Raw genomic sequence first — 18,433 nt, forward strand, 5'->3', positions numbered from 1 at the left:
TGCAGTAATTCTAGTTATTTATAAGTTGGTTTTCCAATTTTTACTAATTTTTTTAACAAATTTATACGAATTAACGATTTCATCCTTACCAAATTGATTCCGAATGAATTCCGAATTTGTGACTATGCACTGGAACTAGAGTGCTGATACGGCCATACCAAAGTCCAAAACAATTGACCCGCTTAAGCTTTAAAATTTGGTAAACGAAGCTGTTAAAATGATATCACAGTGGGCCTCCGGTCTAGAAAGGCCAGTCACTATATCCAAGTGAGTAACAGTGGGCCTCCAGGCCAAAAGAGAAAAGGAGTGCAAATAAATACACCATTGACAAAGAGAGAGTTATTGAAGGAAGAAAAAAGAATGGATCCAGACAGCGTAGCAAAAGCGTTTGTTGAACATTACTACTCAACATTCGATGCAAATCGAGGTGGGCTAGCAAATCTGTATCAAGAAACATCAATGCTTTCATTTGAAGGACAGAAAATACAAGGGTCACAAAACATAGTAGCTAAGTTGATTTCATTACCATTTCAACAGTGTCAACATAGTATTACTACTGTTGATTGTCAACCTTCTGGTCCTGCTGGTGGTATGCTTGTTTTTGTTAGTGGTAATCTTCAACTTGCCGGTGAACAACATGCTCTTAAGTTCAGTCAGGTATAATAACATCAAACCTACCTTCTTTGGAGTTGTTAGTTTTTTTGGATCTTTGATTTCATCATGTTGGTTCATTCAGGTATTTTGTCAAACACCTTGTTCGGATCTTCGATTTTATGATTTATTATGTTATTTAGTAATATTGAACAACAGGCCGTCAGGTATTTTGTCAAACTCCTTCTTGGGGTTGTTGGGTTTTGTGGTGTTGGACTGTTGGGATCTTTGTTTTGCTTGATGATACTTAATTGTTATGTTATCAATCCAATCCAAATCCAAATTGTTGTGTGATACTTAATTTACGTGATTGATGATGTTATTTTAAATTATTGTTGATTGGAAACTTAGACTTTGGTCGATACTTATATTTCACTGTTTTTGAGGTAGATCTGTGTTTTAATATATCTTCCCCTTTTGGATTGCCTTATTCAAAGTGGTTTTTTTTCTTAATATCCCTATCCGTAATTGTTGGTTTTTGGACGACATATATTAATATTCAGTGGCATGTTTGTATATGCTCTGTTTGTGTTTGGTTTTACTCAAATAATATGTTCTGATTTGTGGTTTATTACCTCTTTGTTTAGTAATTCTATTGTGTTTTGCCTTACTCAAATCGTTAATTTTGTTACATTATAGTAATATACTTATCAATTATCCGTACGTATGTTGGTTCAATACATAGATTTCGTTTGCTACAAATTCTATGTGATTTTGATTGTTTGGCATGTTTTTGCGGTTGATCTGTGTTTTGATGGTTTACCCTTTTCTTTATTTTGTGTGTTTGTGTCATACTGTCATATTCCTTATTTTGATTTTCTTTTACAATCGAATGAGTCTGATATGCAAAAATGTTTTAATTCCTATAGGTTAATTGTTGGTTTTGATTACATATATTAATTTTCATGGAAAGATAGTTATCAATATCGTTCGACACACGATACGTATTGCATGATTTGTATTGTATCGAAAGCAAAACAATATGATACACGATACAGAATGTTTCAGCCTATCCACTTCAAACACATGAAATAACAAAAAACTTTTATGCTAAAACAAGTTTTTCAGATTGATTTATTTTTTTTCTTCTCTTTTCTAAGCTTTGTAAAGCCATCTTAGGTTTTAGTTACGGTAAACAACAACCCTAACCTGAAGAAACTTTTATTTAAGTAGTAGCTAGCTTAGCCCCTTATTTTTTATACTAGTTAGGGTTGAAAGGTTGAACATGATGAATTTTTTTAACATACATTAGTAGTAGATAAAACTTTATTTGTGGATGAAACTTACATACACATACTCCAGCACATAAGAATATATTTAATTATATTTTAAGCGTATCATACGATACACGACACATTTTGATACTCAATACTTTAAAAATTGAAAAGATAAACGATACGATTTATGATTTCATAACTATGCGTGGGAATACTTGATTATGCTCTATTTTAAATTTGATTTTACTTGAATATTATGGTATGCTTTCTGGCTTGTCACCAATTTGTTTTAGCATTTGTATTCTTTTTTGCCGTGTAAAGAGTTGGTTCTAATTCTTGTTGCACATAACATTAATGCATTTATACTTGCAAAGACAAAAGAGAAAGGGGATTTTTTGGGGGGAGGGTGGTGAGTTGAAGGTGGTATAGGCGTACAGACAGTCCTTTGCATTGTATATCATTGGTGTGGGCTGCTGTATTCAGATCTTGGTGGAGGACCCTGATCAAATGCTTTGGGTGTTGAATTAAACCCAAGGTCTCCATTTAAAATCATTGGTAAATATTAATTAATAGAGTTTATCTTTGTACAGACGAGGCATCCGCAGTCAGTCTCATCTGTGTTCATCTTATAGGTAGTTTGTGTATCTTTTATTTTCCTAATTGCTGAGATTATTCATCAGAAAATCATCCACAGTAGGGTTTTGTGTCCGGACCATTGTTTTCAGATATAAGAGATTTATGAATAATCTCAATGAGTAATGGCTTCTTTTGTTAATTTTAAATAGTCAGTTTCTTCATATGTCTATGCGTTTTGATTCATCCGATCCATTCAGATCGAGTAGCGGGTCCATATCCAATCTGGACTAGCTGTTACGCCAGAGTTGCTTTTACATATTCCGTCATGTTTTCTATTCAGGGATCCATAACTTTAATGTTAAAACTGCATTCTCGAGAGTGCGAGTGTCTTTGACAACACTTAAGCGATAAAGTGGGTTGGAAAGAGGATTTTGGTAGCTGCAAGTGCTACCTGACGTCCAAAGTCAAGATTCATACTCTCTCACATTTTGTGGTTAAAATTGCATTTGGTTTTCAGCGTACAAGCAGTGACATGATTACTAGTACTTAGAAAATCAGCTCTGGATTTAGAAGGTTTTTTAAAATGCTTAAACTCTATTATCAAGTTGTTGAAGTTTATGGAGTCTTTTCAAAGTAGGATTTGTTGGTGGTGGTAAAACACTTCTGATTAAGTTTTTTCATACGTTGGTGTTCTATTTGGTTTCATAGTGTATATATGAGTCCTTAAATGAGTTGAATTTTTTTTTTATTGTTTATGGAGGTTTCTCATTATTAGTCCAATTTGTAATCGGAACTTTTTTAGTAGTTGTTTTGAATACAAGGAATGAATGGTGGTAATAGTTTCCATATTTCATTTAATAAGTCACAACTTTACACTCAACAGTAAGGTTCTATTGGAATCTCTTACTTCTCTTTTACTTTTGATATTGGATCAACTGTTCTTAGTTCAACTGTTCTAGCTGTAATTGGTGTCCTAGCTCTAGGCTTGGGGATATTAACTAATTATGTAGTAGAGAGTGAAGCTTTGGTCATTGCAGCTGAGATTGCAGCTCATGTTGGAACCTCTTACTTCTCTTTTACTTTTGATATTGAATCAACTGTTCTTAGTTCAACTGTTCTAGCTGTAATTGGTGTCCTAGCTCTAGGCCTGGGGATAGTAACTATTTGTATAGCAGAGAGTGAAGCTTTGGTCATTGCAGCTGAGGTTGCAGTCCATGATGGATGGAGGAATGTCTGGCTCTGCTGCGAATAGTGGGGCTGCACTTGGTCATGGTAGTTTCTTTTGGAGTACAAATTGGCCTGCCTTTGTTCTTCGTGTTGAGAGCCCTAATAGATGCTAGTATCTTACTTTTTTTTTGTTTGAGTGGTAAAAGTTATATTTCATTCCCAAATTTCTTTTTACAATCACATGGAGTAACCACATAGTTAGCAAGATGCTAATATTTAGACTCCTTACAAGCCGACAAATACACAAATTACAAGACTAAGTTATCCCAATTCACAATAAAATCTTGAAATCTCAACTCCCTAAAGTGAACATCACTCCTCGACCAATCATACAAGATCTCTTTAACTTCTATTAAGATCTTGCTCAATTCTTTCTCCTTGCTTCCAAAAATTCTCCGATTTTGCTCCAACCAAAGAGCCCACACTATTGCCTTCGGAAGATGCTCGGCATTCCACTTTGCTTTTGGTGTAAGAACCTCATTGAAGAAGTCACTCCCAAGAGCCTCCCTAAAAGATGTTAGTATGTTACTATAGATTTTCTTTCTAGGCAGTTGTAGTATATGTTGGTTGTAATGGTTATTGGATGACAATCCACTTTCATTGTGTTCTTTTGGTAATTTTACTTGTGTGCGAAAAAAAATAAAACATAGCTCAATTGTTTGAGAACCTTTATTTTCGCATTCACCAGCCTAAGAATGGCTGGCTGGCTGGCTGGCTGGCTCAACATCAGCAACCAACGAACTATTAAGTTGATCTACCAATTAATGGGTCGTTAAGGAATGGATTGGGATCCATCTCTTACATTTCCCATCTTTAAATTCTTATTGTTCCTTTATCTGTTTGTTTCTTTTATTTTCATTTTCTTAAGCAGACCTTCCTGGTGGATTTCATTTGACATCAGTGTTTAAGAAAAAACACATCTAAGCCTCAAGGCGCTCTACCTCTGTGAGGCTTGAGGTGAGCCTCAGAGGTGTTTTAGCTTCAGTAAAAATAGAAATAATAGAGAACTATAGAACGAGGAAAAATGGGTTTTGATGATGGAAGTTTGTGATTTCTAACAGAATGAGGTGCTTTGAAGCTCAAAACATAACCTAATAGGGATTTTTAATACTGAAAGAATTTATGAGGGGATAAGTAGTCAAAAGAAATGACAAACAATGGAAAAGAAAGTAAAACAAATGTATAAAAACATGTACAGCTTAAGCCTCAAGGCACTAAACCCATTTAAGGCTTAGAGTGCTCCTTGAGGCTTAAGCCTCCGTGGATTTTTCTAAACCTCGTATGACATCTTCTGCTATTTGATTTGATGTCAATACTTTAGTGCGATCTCTGTCTTATATCCCCTTATAATTCCTCGGGTGTCTCTACACCTTGGCATATTAAAGAAAATATCCACAGGTTCTTGTTCGAGGTGCCAATGCGGCACTCCAAGGTACCCCTCGCTATGCCTGGGACCTCGAGCGTCACCCAGCCCTGACAACATAGTAAAAGTTATTTTCCCTCTGCCTAGGTATCACTAATAAAATCTAGAGTTTGACAAGTGGGAAGGGAGGGTTGGTAAGGAGTTGTACCTTTGAATTTTGCTAAATTACATTGACACGGATACTAAGTGTGACACGGCAAAATATAAAAATTGAGGTCTATTACTCACAATGTGTCTGTGTGTGTGTCCGACACACGTGGATACGTATCCGACACGGATTATTTTTGAAATAGGCCTGATCTATTAGAGTCGCACACCTATGTATTAAGTTGTTTGCAGTGTGTCCAGAAGTAGGGGCATGTCAATTATTGCTGTGGTGCTGAATGCTTGAATCTATGTCCTCTCAAAACACAATGTTCTAGTACTCAATTACCTATTGGTTCACTCCAACAAGTGAAAATAAAGAAGGCGTTGTTAGAATATAAGTTATGTGTGAGGGTAAGTATATATAAATCCATTTGTTAGGGCTTAGTTTGTGTATATATATTTCCATTTGTTAGGGTTTAGTTTGTGGTTCATATAAAAGCAACATTGTAATAGTTAGAAGCACTTTTGCATTCGATAAGAATCTGATTATTAGGCTTCAGGTTAGGGAATGTAGATTGCAAAGTGAATTGGTCTCAGTGGTGGTGATAGCTGCTGGCGGATTGATTTCCATTTCACATTTCTGTTGGAAGTAGATTTTCTGATAAAGATTGAACACCCTTAGTTTGCTTTACTGTTTCTTAATTTGCACCATCTAGATTGTTGTTGTTGTTGGTTTTTTTAAAAAAAGTTTTTTGTGGATTTTATGATTCTTTAGTGGATTAGTTATATGATTTGCCTGAATTTTATGTAGTCCACTCTCCAGTTTTGTTTGAAAAACTCACGAGTTTACTCGTGTACCATCATGACTATGAGAGGGCGTGCTAGAATATCTATACTATGTATAAGGAGGCGTGCCCGAGCCAGCCGAATGAGTTGTCCGACAATCTGTAAAAAAAAAAAAAAAAAAAAAAAACTTTTTTGTTATGTTTACCCGATTTCTCTCTCCTGCCCACCTATAAAAGATCGTGGCGTTGCCACGTGCTCAAAGCTAGTAAGTTATACTATATGACGGTATATGTGTATTTTCATTTGTTAAGGCTTAGTTTGTGGTTTATTTATGTAAATCACATTGTATTAGTCAGAAGCACTTTTGCATTCCGTAATACAATCAGGCGCAACTGTATTATAATATATGTTTGTGACTTTTACAAGGCTAAGCACATACTTAACAACATCCCCTGGGGCTGTCACACACCCTATACATAATTTATCAGACTAACCGTCTGACTAAAATAAGTATTAAACCATTCCCTTTGATATGCCCATAGTTAAATTATGCTTGTTGTGTAGATAGATATTACTCACTTGGAACGATTTCGTGAAACTCTTTTATGATTGATATGTGACTACTGTTCAAGTTTCTCTAGTCTATACAAAATTCTTTATTGGCCTTGTAAGAAATATCAGATATACTTTCTACTATGTAAGATGTTGAAGACATGCATGAAGAAGTGATTAAGATTCAGTCCCAAGCAGCATACTTCCGTTTCTCATTTTTTGGTCACTTGTTTAGTAAACAATAGCATTCCAGCATTGTATGCATTATCCTTTCGTGTTTTTCCTTGTATCTTTCTGCTATGTTGTTCATATCTGTCTGTTGCTTTTGTTGTCAGATGTTCCATTTGATGCCAACAACTGGGGGAAGCTTTTACGTGTTGAATGACATATTCCGGTTGAACTATGCGTGAGAAGATGAAGTGTATTGGACCATTTGTGAAGGTTGTTGGGGAATTCATTTCAACTTAAAAAGACAGGGAAAGAACAAGTTCAGAACAAGTTTCTTTGATTCCATTTTAAATGTAGTAACAAATGAAGATTGAGATTCTTTTTACTTGTTTGCTGGTTTGGTTTGTGTTTCTAAAAGTCCCAACTTCAAATTGTCAGTGATAGTCATGCTGTGTGATTGAATGAATTTATGACAGACTTCCTTGGATACCTATCATGATTTTGCAGGAATTTATAGGATTCTGTTTGTGCTTAGTAAGCCACAAAAGTCTGTTTGTATAATACTTGAATTAGAGGTTTTTAGGGCTCATCTATGCATATGGGACGGCCATTACAATTGTGGGACAGTTTCAAGTTCTGCAATATACTGGAGTGATTTGGTATCATGCTGACATGCTCTGTTCGAGTCTGAGGGTCTTCTACCCAAGACTATTATCCCCGTGAGCGATATGCCTTGGCCCAGATTTTGCTATGCAAATTTGTTGTTTGTGCCAAGTACAACTTTGTTGTGAACAAAAACAAGATTACTCAGTTAGTCCCGTGTTCGAGTAGGATTGAATTTCATTCAAGCATCAAACAATCCGGATTGCATTTCATCTCTGGTTTTGGTTTTACCAGGTGTTGCTGCAATATAATGCCGCATGCCCTTATTGTCTATCCCCAGTGAGTTGGTTCCTTCACGAGTTCCAGGTTTCTAATTGTCCAAAGAGATGGGAACAAATGAGTCTTCTATACTCTATAGAGAAAATTCTTCCATCCTTAGAAGTACGAGTGTTTATAATGATTTACAAGTTAATGATTTAGAAGTAGAAAACAAATAGAGTTTTAAGAAAAACGTAAGGCGCAACCCAAGGAAACGCGTTGTTACCATATGTCGGAAGATTCACATTACCAGCTTAATGACCCACACGGTTCCAAACAATTGCATGTATTTCCACACCAAATTGACCGGCATTTTTCAGTCCAGTACGAAATCGAGCACAAGTAAATGAAGTCAGTCGTCTGATTTGTGTTCTATCTCATTCACATTTCCATGCAATTTATATGGTCATCCACTCATGCATTGTCTTCAATCAAGTCTACTGTAAAGTAGCGTTTTAGTTTTCATTTACATACAAGGGAGGAAGGAGAATGGGATTGAATTTGGGAAAGAGCGAGTTCGTTGATGAGCGAACTGCCTACGTATCTTCTCTCGATTCTGGGGGGAGAGAAGAATCAGGTCTGGCGTAGTTCATATGGGGAGTATTTATAGGCGATGAAAATGAATCTTCACCCAACACGTGTAAAGATCAGTACAAATGTAGGGTGGAGATTGCTGAGTCGTGTGAGAACTGTGCTAGTAGGTCTACAGTAATGATGGGAATTAGTAGCAGGGGTTAGTAGCTTGCGGTAGTGATCGGGCAAAGAATGATTTGTGTAATGCGCGGCTTTAGTCATGATTGCTTCTAGAAGGTGGGTTGAGTCATGATATAGAACGATTTGTGTTGTGATACGAACTGTTCTAGAGAGATCTCGTAGCTTGTGGATGCGATCTAGTGACATAGGTCAGCAAAGTAAGTCAGAGGTCGGTATGGTATTTCCACCATGCTGAGCATGTGCTTGATATTCTTAAAGGAGAATATCACTCCTTTACATAGCCCCCTCTCATTAGGTCGTGCCACTCGAGTGATCTGCTGAGAGAACACAGTAGCGCATGTGGAGCATGCATAAAGAGACAAACTGGTGGAAGTGGAAATACCCAACGAACTATGGAGATCGATTCGTGTTATCTGGTGATCAGATGTGCGATAACATTTGGCACGTGTACGGCGCGTGAGCAAATCTGAGTAGCTGCAGAGAAAATGTGCCGCCCCATTTTTTATGGATTTGAAAAGACAAGACAGCTTGTTGAAAGTCATGTGCGGCTAGGGCTAGGATGTAATCATAACGCTTTGGGAACTGGAGGGGCGATTATACAAAAACCACGTTGGCTATCTAAATCGTCATTCTGTTGCTTCTCTTTGTAGAAAAAAAAAACCTCACTACACCAAGAGTCTTCAGGTTAGTTTTCTGTCATTGTTGATCTTCTGCTCTTTGCTTCGTTCTTGCTTTTTGTTATTAAGTTGTTAGGTCATTCGCTTTGTTGCTTGCGGTTAGAGTTGTGAGTGACAAGAGAGAGATGTCTGACTCAGACGATACGCGATCTAATGAGGTTTGCGAAGTTTCTCTTGGTTGGGATGACGCGGAGGAAGAGAAGGAAGAGTGAGTTTGTGGGGTGAGCGAGGGTGATGATGAAGATGATGATGTTGATGAGGCAAAAGGTGGGGAAGATGATGCCCGATTGCGTCTGCGGTTACTGTAACTTGCACTTTAGGTCGTGATGAGAGGTCGTCGTCTAGTGGGCTGCCTCCTAGGGCTGTAGACAGACACGCTTTGAGGGCGTTCCCCTATTTGAGAGAGACGTATGGGATAACTGTAAGCGGTCTGGAGATCCATGAGCTCGAATAGGACGCGCGGGTCTTTAGCGATAGGTACAACCCACCGAACTATGGGGTTATAATCTGTGAGGGGCAGCTGAGGACGCATATGACGATACCATTCTCTAAAATGGTTTGTGAGTTCTTTAACTTTTGTGGCAAAGCGCCCTGCCAGTTTGTGGGTAACACATGGCGGTTGCTTAAGGTATTCGACCTGTTGAATGCCAGCGGTGAGTATCGGATAGGGGTCGCTGATATTATTGAGCATTTCTCAGTAAAGCGATCTCGGGCGCTTAACTTTAGTTTGCAAACACGAGCTACGAGGTCGAAATGTTATGTATGGTGTCGATGCTTGAGTCTTGGGACAAAAGACCGTTCTTTGTTTGTTAAAAACTTCGCTTCGGGGTACAAAGTGTGGAAAATAGGATATGTGAACTTACTGGTGGGTACCAGTATATTGTTTGATTGCTCTGATGACACATCTGTTGATTTTGTACTGAAAATGTTTCTTTGTTGTCTGCACAGAACTTGTTATAGAGAGGGAGACTGATCGGCAGGTGATCGAGAAGTTCGCGAGGTTGACTCGAGCTCAGAAACAGGCGAAACTGCATGAAGTTGCACATTTCTTTGTGGAACGTGGAGGGACTGCGATTAGGGAGAAGAGGAGGGTTCAGAAGAAGAGAGCTCGTGGAGAGGTGATCGGTGGAGCATCTAGAAAATCTGCAATGGAAAAGCGTAAGAGCAACTTGGTGACGAGGGGAGATAAGAACCGAAGTCGTGTTGGGCCAAAGCGACCCTCTGGAGGTGCTGGTACCTCAGGGGCTGGAGTTGAGAGGGTCAAGAGAACGCACCTTTCGACTTGGATGAAATCACCTTTGAGATTTATGAGTGAAGTCACCTGCCGAAGAGGAAGGGCGACGATCCTGAGGCCCAACCTGCCAAGGTCGCAAGGGTAGTTAAGTCGTACTTGGGAGTAGTTCTGGAACTGGTGATAAGTGCTCAAAAAGTGCAATTTAACCCTCGATTATGCCTCTTATTTAGCCATCTTAGTGGACTAATAGTGTTTGTAAGTTATGTTTTAAGATTCTACAGGTGAAAAAGAGAGTTTTGTAGAATATTAGAGAAAAAGAGATAAAATGGAGCAATTCGGAGCATTAAGGATCACATGGGAAGCCCGTGGACAATCATGGAGAAGGCCAAGGAATTGAAGCTATTAAAGATGCGACTTGGACCTATTTTAAAGCCAATTTGGAAGCCCAAGGCCAAAGGATTCGTTGCTTGGACCAAAACCCGCAAAAGAGGAAAGAAAATAGACTAAAGGTGGAAAAATAGAGTCTCGCGTTTGAGACACGACTATCGTGCATCCAGACGCGACCCATGCGTTTGGGACGCATAGATCGAGCGTCCAGAAGCATTGACTAAGTCTGGGACACATGAATAGTGCCCAGACGCATGAATCGACACTGTAGCCAATTCCTTCTCAGTTTTGGAGATGAAGTTGGACTCTGGAAGAAGTCTATTTGTATTAGGAAACAAATGACGGTTTGGAATGCTTCTAGAGCTCATTGTAACCCCTATAAATAGAGGACCTAAGTGCCTCATGTAAGGGGCCAATTCACTTATATTCTTGTCTCCAGAACTTGAAGCCGAGTCTTAATAAATTAGTCTTTCTAATCTTATGTTCTTCGACTCTTCTTCTTCTCGTTCTTCGTGTTCTTCCTTCTTTATGGAAGTCTAGTCTTCTCCTTCAAAGGAGGAGATGAAGCCAGTGCTTAAGGTTTAATGATTCTTCTGGTTCATGGTGTTCTTCAATCAGGTTAGTTCTTTATATTTTTAGTTATTAGTTCCATTGCCCACACCAGGGGATGTAAGTATAGAATAGGGTTTATGTTTTGCAATATTAATATCATGCTAGTGTTCTTTATTTTTCTTCTAGTAGTATAGTTCTTTAGAGTTAGGGAAGTATTTTTTGTGTTGCCTTAGAAGGGGTAGCTCAGGGAGTGGCCGCCTAGGGGAAGTATTCTTTGTGTTTGCCTTAAGTGGTGATTCATTGAATGGCAGCCTATATTAGGAAGTACTCCTTGATATTGCTCTTGGTAATACATTGAATGGCTGCCCAACTTACATAAAAGGAAAGAAGATATTAATAGCATAAACATAGGAACAACCTTAAGTAGAGTTAATTGTTAACGATGTTTTGTCCAAGAGGGCATCGGACTTGCTCGATTGCCTAATTGTAGTCTACTTGTAAGAACAACCATGAAGCGTAAGGTCATAGATTAAAGGTATTGGTGGATTCTAATCTCTTGAATTCCCTCTTATAAATTCCCAATAGTTTAGTTAATTTAGTTTAGTTTAGCATTAGAATCTAAATCTCTATAATCATAGTTTTAATCCCTTAAACCCCTTTCCAAATCCGTCCTTCACATAACATACACTTAAAAGTGGAACGATATCCTACTCATCCTTTACTTATTGAGGGATAATTAGGTTTTGATACGCTTTTATTTTGTTCAACGACCATCATCTATCTACATCATTCATCTCATCTACACACAAAAAGAGGTTGGTCAACTGGTGGTGAAAGGCAAACCGGGGGGAGGGCGGCTCGCAGCTTGAGGTCTAGGCCACTACCTGACTTCAGCGTGTTGGGAGAAGACCATGGAGGTCATTCCGCCTAAGGTCGCTGGAGATACTTGTGGGAAGATGAAGGGGAAGGCTGCTGTGAAAGAGACTGGCAAAGGTCACTGGTGGTGGGAAAGATGAGCTGGAGCGCAACTTAATGTATGTAGATGAGGTGTCTGTCAAAAAACGCTTTGTGAAAAGGTCGGATTGTAGCTACAAATCCGCACCTATTGCTGTTTGTTTGCTGGAGGGAATGACGCTGGATTGTGATAGGAAGGACTTGGATTCCAAGGAGTTGGAGTCGAACTTAAGGGGAATGGATAAGGCATGGTGCATGGTAAATACCTCCTGTATTATGATTTGTCTGCTTTGTTACGCCTCGTGTTATTACTTGATACTAATGTGGTGCACTGTGCTTATTGCCACAACTTATTGCTGGGTACCAGAAATTAAAGACGGCCGCTCAGTTCACTGAGATAGAAAAGACTGAGGTTGAGTCGCTGAGGGACGAGCTCTCGACTCTTCGAGAAGTGAAGCAGTCTAAGAAGAAAGAAATGGATGTTCTGAAGACGCATCTTACTTCATTGACTTTGGAGAAGACGTCAGGTGTCAACGAGTCGGTCGAGCTGAGGCATGAGGTGGACGACCTGAAGAAAAAGTTAGCCGCAGTGAATGCCTTTGCTGAAAGATGCAAAACTGCCACGGTGTAGGCGAAGGAGGCCTATTTTGTCATTCGTGCTGAGGTAGAGGAGCTGGAGAAGAAATACGAGGATTTGCAGGAGGAACATGAACGTGGGGCATTGGGTGATCGTAGGAACGAACCACTCGAAGATGCTAGTAATGTTCCTGAAGTCGTGCCTCCTTTTGCTATTGGTGTATTGGCGGATCAACCTCTGGCTTCGGCAACCTGGATGTGATTGTTACTGATGTGGCTGTGGCGACTATCGACGACCCTAGTTCCTCCACAGTGCTGGATGCACTCAACTCGGAAAGCTTTGATAACGTCATTTAAAGATGGTGGTTTAAGTTTGTTTTTGTATGTGGCCTTTGGCTTAAAACAATAGAGCTAGTTTCCTGGGGTAACCTAGGCAGTTCGCCTTTCTTTTTGTTTGTGACAATGATGAACGACTTGGCCTCCTTGAATGTGTTGGGGAGTTAAAGTAGTGATAACTAGTGGCTAACTGAGCTGGATTTCCTGAGTAGACTCAACAACTTGGTTAGCCTGCAAACTGTGGCTTAACTGTGGTCGTTAGTTCACTCTTTTGCTTGTATGGAATGCATGTCCTTTTATCTTGTTCAATTACTTGATGCTTTGCGTACGATGTGTCTGACTGTGCTTTGTAAATGTGTGACTATTGTTACGACCTATGGGCTTGTTGACATGTGATGCTTGTTATTTGATTTTAGCATTGTAGGTTGCGCATATCTTTAGGATGCATGAAGCGTTCTATATTCTGGAGCAACCTGAGCTACAGTACATGCGTTGCACGTGTAGGCATATGGGCGGTCGGGAGATATGAAATAATGGCTGTTAGGTGGTCTGATGTTTGGCGTCTCGATGCAATTATGACGTGCCTTGGGAAGGTAGTTTACTTGGGCATAAGTAGAACTGTTAGGGGAAGTTCAAGGGTATTTGCGCTATGTCCTCTCCACGCTGTTTTGCTCCAAATTTCTTGTGCTCTTACCTTCACTGATCAGCTGCAGTACGTGCTCTTCTTTACTTAGTTTGTCGTTGGATAAGAATGCTTTGTTCTTGTAGTAGCTCAATGATCTTTTAGTTTCATTTGTAGACTCGTATATGGCCAGGCGACGTGGAAATGCAGGTAGTGGTGATGAGGGGACGAGGGAACCCTCTCTCCTTGTGATGGAGAAGATGGAATTTAGACCCCATCCTCATGGGAACTATGGTAAGCGCAAAGCTGTTGACTCTGATTATGAGAAAGACAAGCGTGCGAAGGTGGAGGGACGTGGGCGACCTGGAGGTGTCGTGTTCAGGTCTCCCAGTCGTGGAGGTGGCAGCGACCTGAACCAGGGAGAACATGGTAACTTGGGGCGAGGTCACAATGCTGCGGCTGTCAGTTCTTCCCCTCGTTCTGGCAATGTGGGAAGCGACTTCTTCTACATTGGGAGTACGGGGAAGAAGCGCATGGTTAAGCGTTCTGATTGCAGCTTCCATTCGGCCTCTATAACGAGCTGCCTCCTAGAAGGGATAGTGCTAGATGGTGATAAAGCTGAGCTGGAGAATGAAAGTTTGGAAACAACCTTGAAGACCATAGACGCGGCTTGTTGTTTGGTGAGCTTTGTATTTGTGCCGATTTGTTGTGGTGTGAATGACGACTATTAATCATTAGCGTTCTCTTTACAATTTTTGGCGGGGTACGATAGATTGAAGCGAACTGTGCAGCGTCCTGGTAGTGGTGATGGTGGCGTGGCTGAGCTGGTTAGGATGCGTACTGCTTGGGAAGCTGATAAGAAAAAGATGAAGGCCCTGAGGAAAAACATCGGGCCAGCTAGAAGAGAAGGTCATCTTGGTTAAGCCAATGATGGACTGGATGGGAACGGTAGCGTCCATGACCGAAATGCACGCCAAGCAGTGTCAAGTGGTGGCTCGCAAAGCGCAAAAGGAATATGATTGAACTTGTGAGGATCATGTTGTGCTGGCGGAATTGTACGTTGAGCTATTGGAAAAGCAAGATCATGAAACTGAAGAAACTGCTGCACTTGTCATCGCGTGCGATGCGAGTCATATCCCTTCTACCAGCGACCGCTCCTACTGATAAACATGTTGTTGGTGATGCTTGATTTGTTTCCTTGTAAGTGAAGAGAAATTTTTGGATATTCTACTAGTTGTCCTCTCTGTAAGAGAGTTAAACAATAGAACTGGTTTCTCAGGTTTGCCTGAGCAGTTCGCCTTTTGATACAGATACTCAATGAGCTGGTTTCCACAAAAGTGGCAGTTCGATATTTGGCAACACTTGTAAGAAATACCGATTTGGATTTTTTGGGTAGACCTAGCAGATCGGCGCATTCGCGAACTAATTTCCTGGCCTTGGGCAGGCAGTTCTATTGATGAATGTCTATGGAATGCATGTTTTTGCTTATGCCTGATTGCTTGTAGCTAGTGTTTTGTTTATGATGCTTGTGGTGTATAGTGGTTAGGGAGCCTGATATTTAGCTTAAGAAAATGTTTTGCTCGTTAAGTATTGCTTAAGAGAATGTTTTGCTTCGCGAAGAGTGTGTGGGCTTATGTAAGCATATTGGTCACGGAGAGCGTGCGAGCTTATGAAAGCGTATTGCTCACTAAGAGCGTTCTCCTTTAGTTGATCCTAGAAGTATAGGTTCTTAACTAGTGAGAATTGGAGAGGCTATGGAGCCTGTTAGCTCAAGAGAGCGTTCTGGTCATGAAGAGCGTGCAAGCTTCTGAAAGCGTATTGCTCACTGAGAGCGTTCTCACTGAGTTGATCCTAGAAATATAGGTCCTCAACTAGTGAGACTTGGAGAGGCTATGGACCCTGTTAGCTCAAGAGAGTGTTCTTCTCACGGAGAGCGTGCAAGCTTCTGAAAGTATATTGCTCATTGAGAGTGTTCTCACTGAGTTGATCCTAGAAATATAGGTCCTCAACTAGAGAGACTTGGATAGGCTATGGAGCCTGTTAGCTCGATAGAGTGTATTGCTCGCGAAGAGCGTGTTTAGCTTGTGAAAGCATACTGCTCACTGAGAGCGTTGAAACTCCTGAGAGTGTTAGGAATGTGCGTAACTGGTGATGCTTTTAGTGCAATGGTCGGTGTTTTGTTGATGAGATTGGATGGAGTAAGTTGGAATACAAACACAAGTAACCTAAACCTGAAAAATAAAAACCATGGAATGTACAACATATGCATTTTTATTGATAAATATTTTTTAACAAATAAGTATTCCAAGGGCGTGGCAATGGTTTCCCTTCTTGGGTCATGATCCAGTACGCTCCGTTGCCAACGACTCGCTCCACTATGTATGGTCCTTCCCATGTTGGTGCTAGCTTGGAGTTATCTTGAGTCTTTTTCAAAACTAGATCACCAGGTTGAAAAGAGCAAGGATGTACTCGCTTGTTGTAGGACTTCTTCAGAGTTTGATGGTAAGATGTCACTCTGATGGTGGTTAGGTCGCGCCGTTATTCCATCAAGTCGATCTCACGAGCTAGGACAGAGTCATTATGTCCAGATTCGACGAGTTCCGATCGAGTCGTAGTGACTGTCAGCTTGGTGGGAATGACGACTTCTGTGCCATAGCAGAGGGAGAATGGTGACTCGCCAGTGCTGGAGCGAGCTGTGGTGCGATGAGCCCACAGAATGTTCTCTAACTGATTTGGCCATTGACTCTTGTTCTTTTCGATCTTTTTCTTCAAATTTTCTAAGATCGCTTTGTTGCTAGCCTCAGCTTGGCCATTGCTTTGAGTGTATTGAGGAGTGGAGAATGTATGGATGATCTTCCATTTGGCCAGAAACTCCTTGATTGTTTTTCCCTTGAATTGGGAACCATTGTCCATCACCAATGTGTGTGGTAAGCTGAATCTGGTAATGATGTGGGTCTAGATAAAGTTTCTGACGTGTGATTCCTTGACATGAGTTTAAGGAATTGCTTCGACCCACTTAGTGAAGTAATCAGTTGCAGCTAAGATGAAGCAAAAATCGGTACTTTTCTGTGGGATGAAAGGTCCCATGATGTCCATCTCCCACATGTGAAATGGCCAAGGACTCACAATGTTGATCAACTCGCGAGCTGGTTGGATGATGTTGTGGCCAAAGGTCTGGCATTTGATGCACTTCAGTACATATGCTTTAGCATCGATCTGCATTCGAGGCCAAAAGTATCCTTGGGAGATTGCTTTGTGGGCCAAAGAGCGACCTCCGGCATGGTTTCCGCACTCTCCCTCATGAATTTATGCAAAAATTAACTGACCTTGTTCTAGGCTTATGCACCTCAAGAGAGGTCCGCCAGCGGATTTTCGAAATAACTTGTTATTTAGCAGGCAATAACGGCGAGTCAGATATGGGATTTGTCTGGCTTTGGCACACTTTTCTGGGAGTGTACCGTGCTGAATGTATTCGATGATGGGCTGCGTCCATGTTTGACTCATTTGATCCTCAGAGAGTGGGCATAAGTCGTTGACTTCTAAGACGTGTTCAGCTTGGTAAGCAGGTCGGTCGACTACTTCAATGAGTAACTGCCTAGGGGCGCAGTTTGGTGTTTGGGTAGCCAGGTAAGCTAAACTGTCTGCATGACGATTTTCGTCTAGCAAAAAATGGTGTATCGTGGCTTTCTTGAAAGAAGGAAGTAACTGATGAACAACATGAAGGTATTTAGAAAGGTTACCTTCGTGGGTAGTGTACTATTTAGCAATCTGGCGAATGACAGTCACTAAAGACTTGTAGTTCTTGTATGATAGGGTTATATATTAAAAGCATTACTTTTGTAATAACTCTAATTCTTTATATTTTGAATGAGAATCATATGGACAAATGTTATGCATAATATATATGTTATTAGTTATATGCATGTGTCTAATACTTTTTGTTGTAAATGATATGGTGTGTAGTGACACACAGAATATCATATCATTAGTACTTTATAAAGTATAAGTAATCGTTCACAATCTAGATGGATTTGGACAAATCATTGGTACGGTTATAGTATAATATGGTATTAGTTTATCTTGACTATAGGATTACACTAGTACACTTTGTGTGTATTGAACAGGACCAAGTGAGATTGCTTCTCTTTATACTGACTATATAAGAGAACAAACGCCTCTGTTATTATGGATGCTTGTCCTCATAGTCCGGATATAATAACGGACACTTACGTGCATTGTACATTGCTTTAAATCATCAATGAGTGAGATTCATTTGTGAATCAACAAACTCGATGGATTGGGTAATGACATTATATGTAAGGTGTGCTGTTGATTATAGAAGGAATCCGTGTCCCGCAAGAAGTCGGGCTGATGATGTCCCCTTAAGGAGCTCATAAGGATTGTCATGTAAACCCTACAGGTGGATTTGATCCGACATGACAATGAGGTTGAGTGGTACTACTCAAGGACATAAGAAGTTGATTAATGTAGTTGTCAGTAACTTGACTTAATCAACGGGCATTCTATATCTTAAACACGGAGAGATCAACGAGCATATAATATGGAGCCCATAAACGCTGACACGTAATTTGGGATTAGGGTGGTAGTGCAACAATGACCTTTAGTGGAATAAGTCATTTGTTGACGGACTTGGGTCGCGTGTTCTGGGAGAACATGGGAAGCCCAAGCCCGTCAGGAGGCCCAACCTTAATTTCTCCTCATGGTCCCTATTGTAGCCTATAAATAGAAACCTTTCTCTCCTAACCAAATTCA

The 18,433-nt window shown here is 40.2% G+C and overlaps 1 protein-coding gene across 1 annotated transcript; it reads left to right on the top strand.

Moving 5' to 3' along the window:
- Nucleotides 1-224: 224 nt before the first annotated feature.
- LOC147496728 (nuclear transport factor 2B) lies at nucleotides 225-7,178 on the top strand. Its single transcript, XM_086559632.1, has 2 exons — nucleotides 225-657; nucleotides 6,855-7,178. Exons 1-2 carry the CDS (start codon nucleotides 361-363, stop codon nucleotides 6,927-6,929), a joined length of 372 nt encoding a protein of 123 aa, XP_086415758.1. The 5' UTR covers nucleotides 225-360; the 3' UTR covers nucleotides 6,930-7,178.
- The last annotated feature ends 11,255 nt before the right edge of the window (nucleotides 7,179-18,433 follow it).

The sequence above is a fragment of the Coptis chinensis genome, chromosome 5 (assembly GCF_015680905.1).
Source record: "Coptis chinensis isolate HL-2020 chromosome 5, ASM1568090v1, whole genome shotgun sequence".
Taxonomy (NCBI): Eukaryota; Viridiplantae; Streptophyta; class Magnoliopsida; order Ranunculales; family Ranunculaceae; genus Coptis; species Coptis chinensis.

Excerpts from the sequence above, each read along its gene's own strand:
- LOC147496728 (XM_086559632.1), top strand. The coding sequence starts at position 361 with ATGGATCCAGACAGCGTAGCAAAAGCGTTTGTTGAACATTACTACTCA. Across the intron at positions 658-6,854 it reads ATGCTCTTAAGTTCAGTCAG|ATGTTCCATTTGATGCCAAC; the intron begins GTATAATAACAT and ends TTTTGTTGTCAG.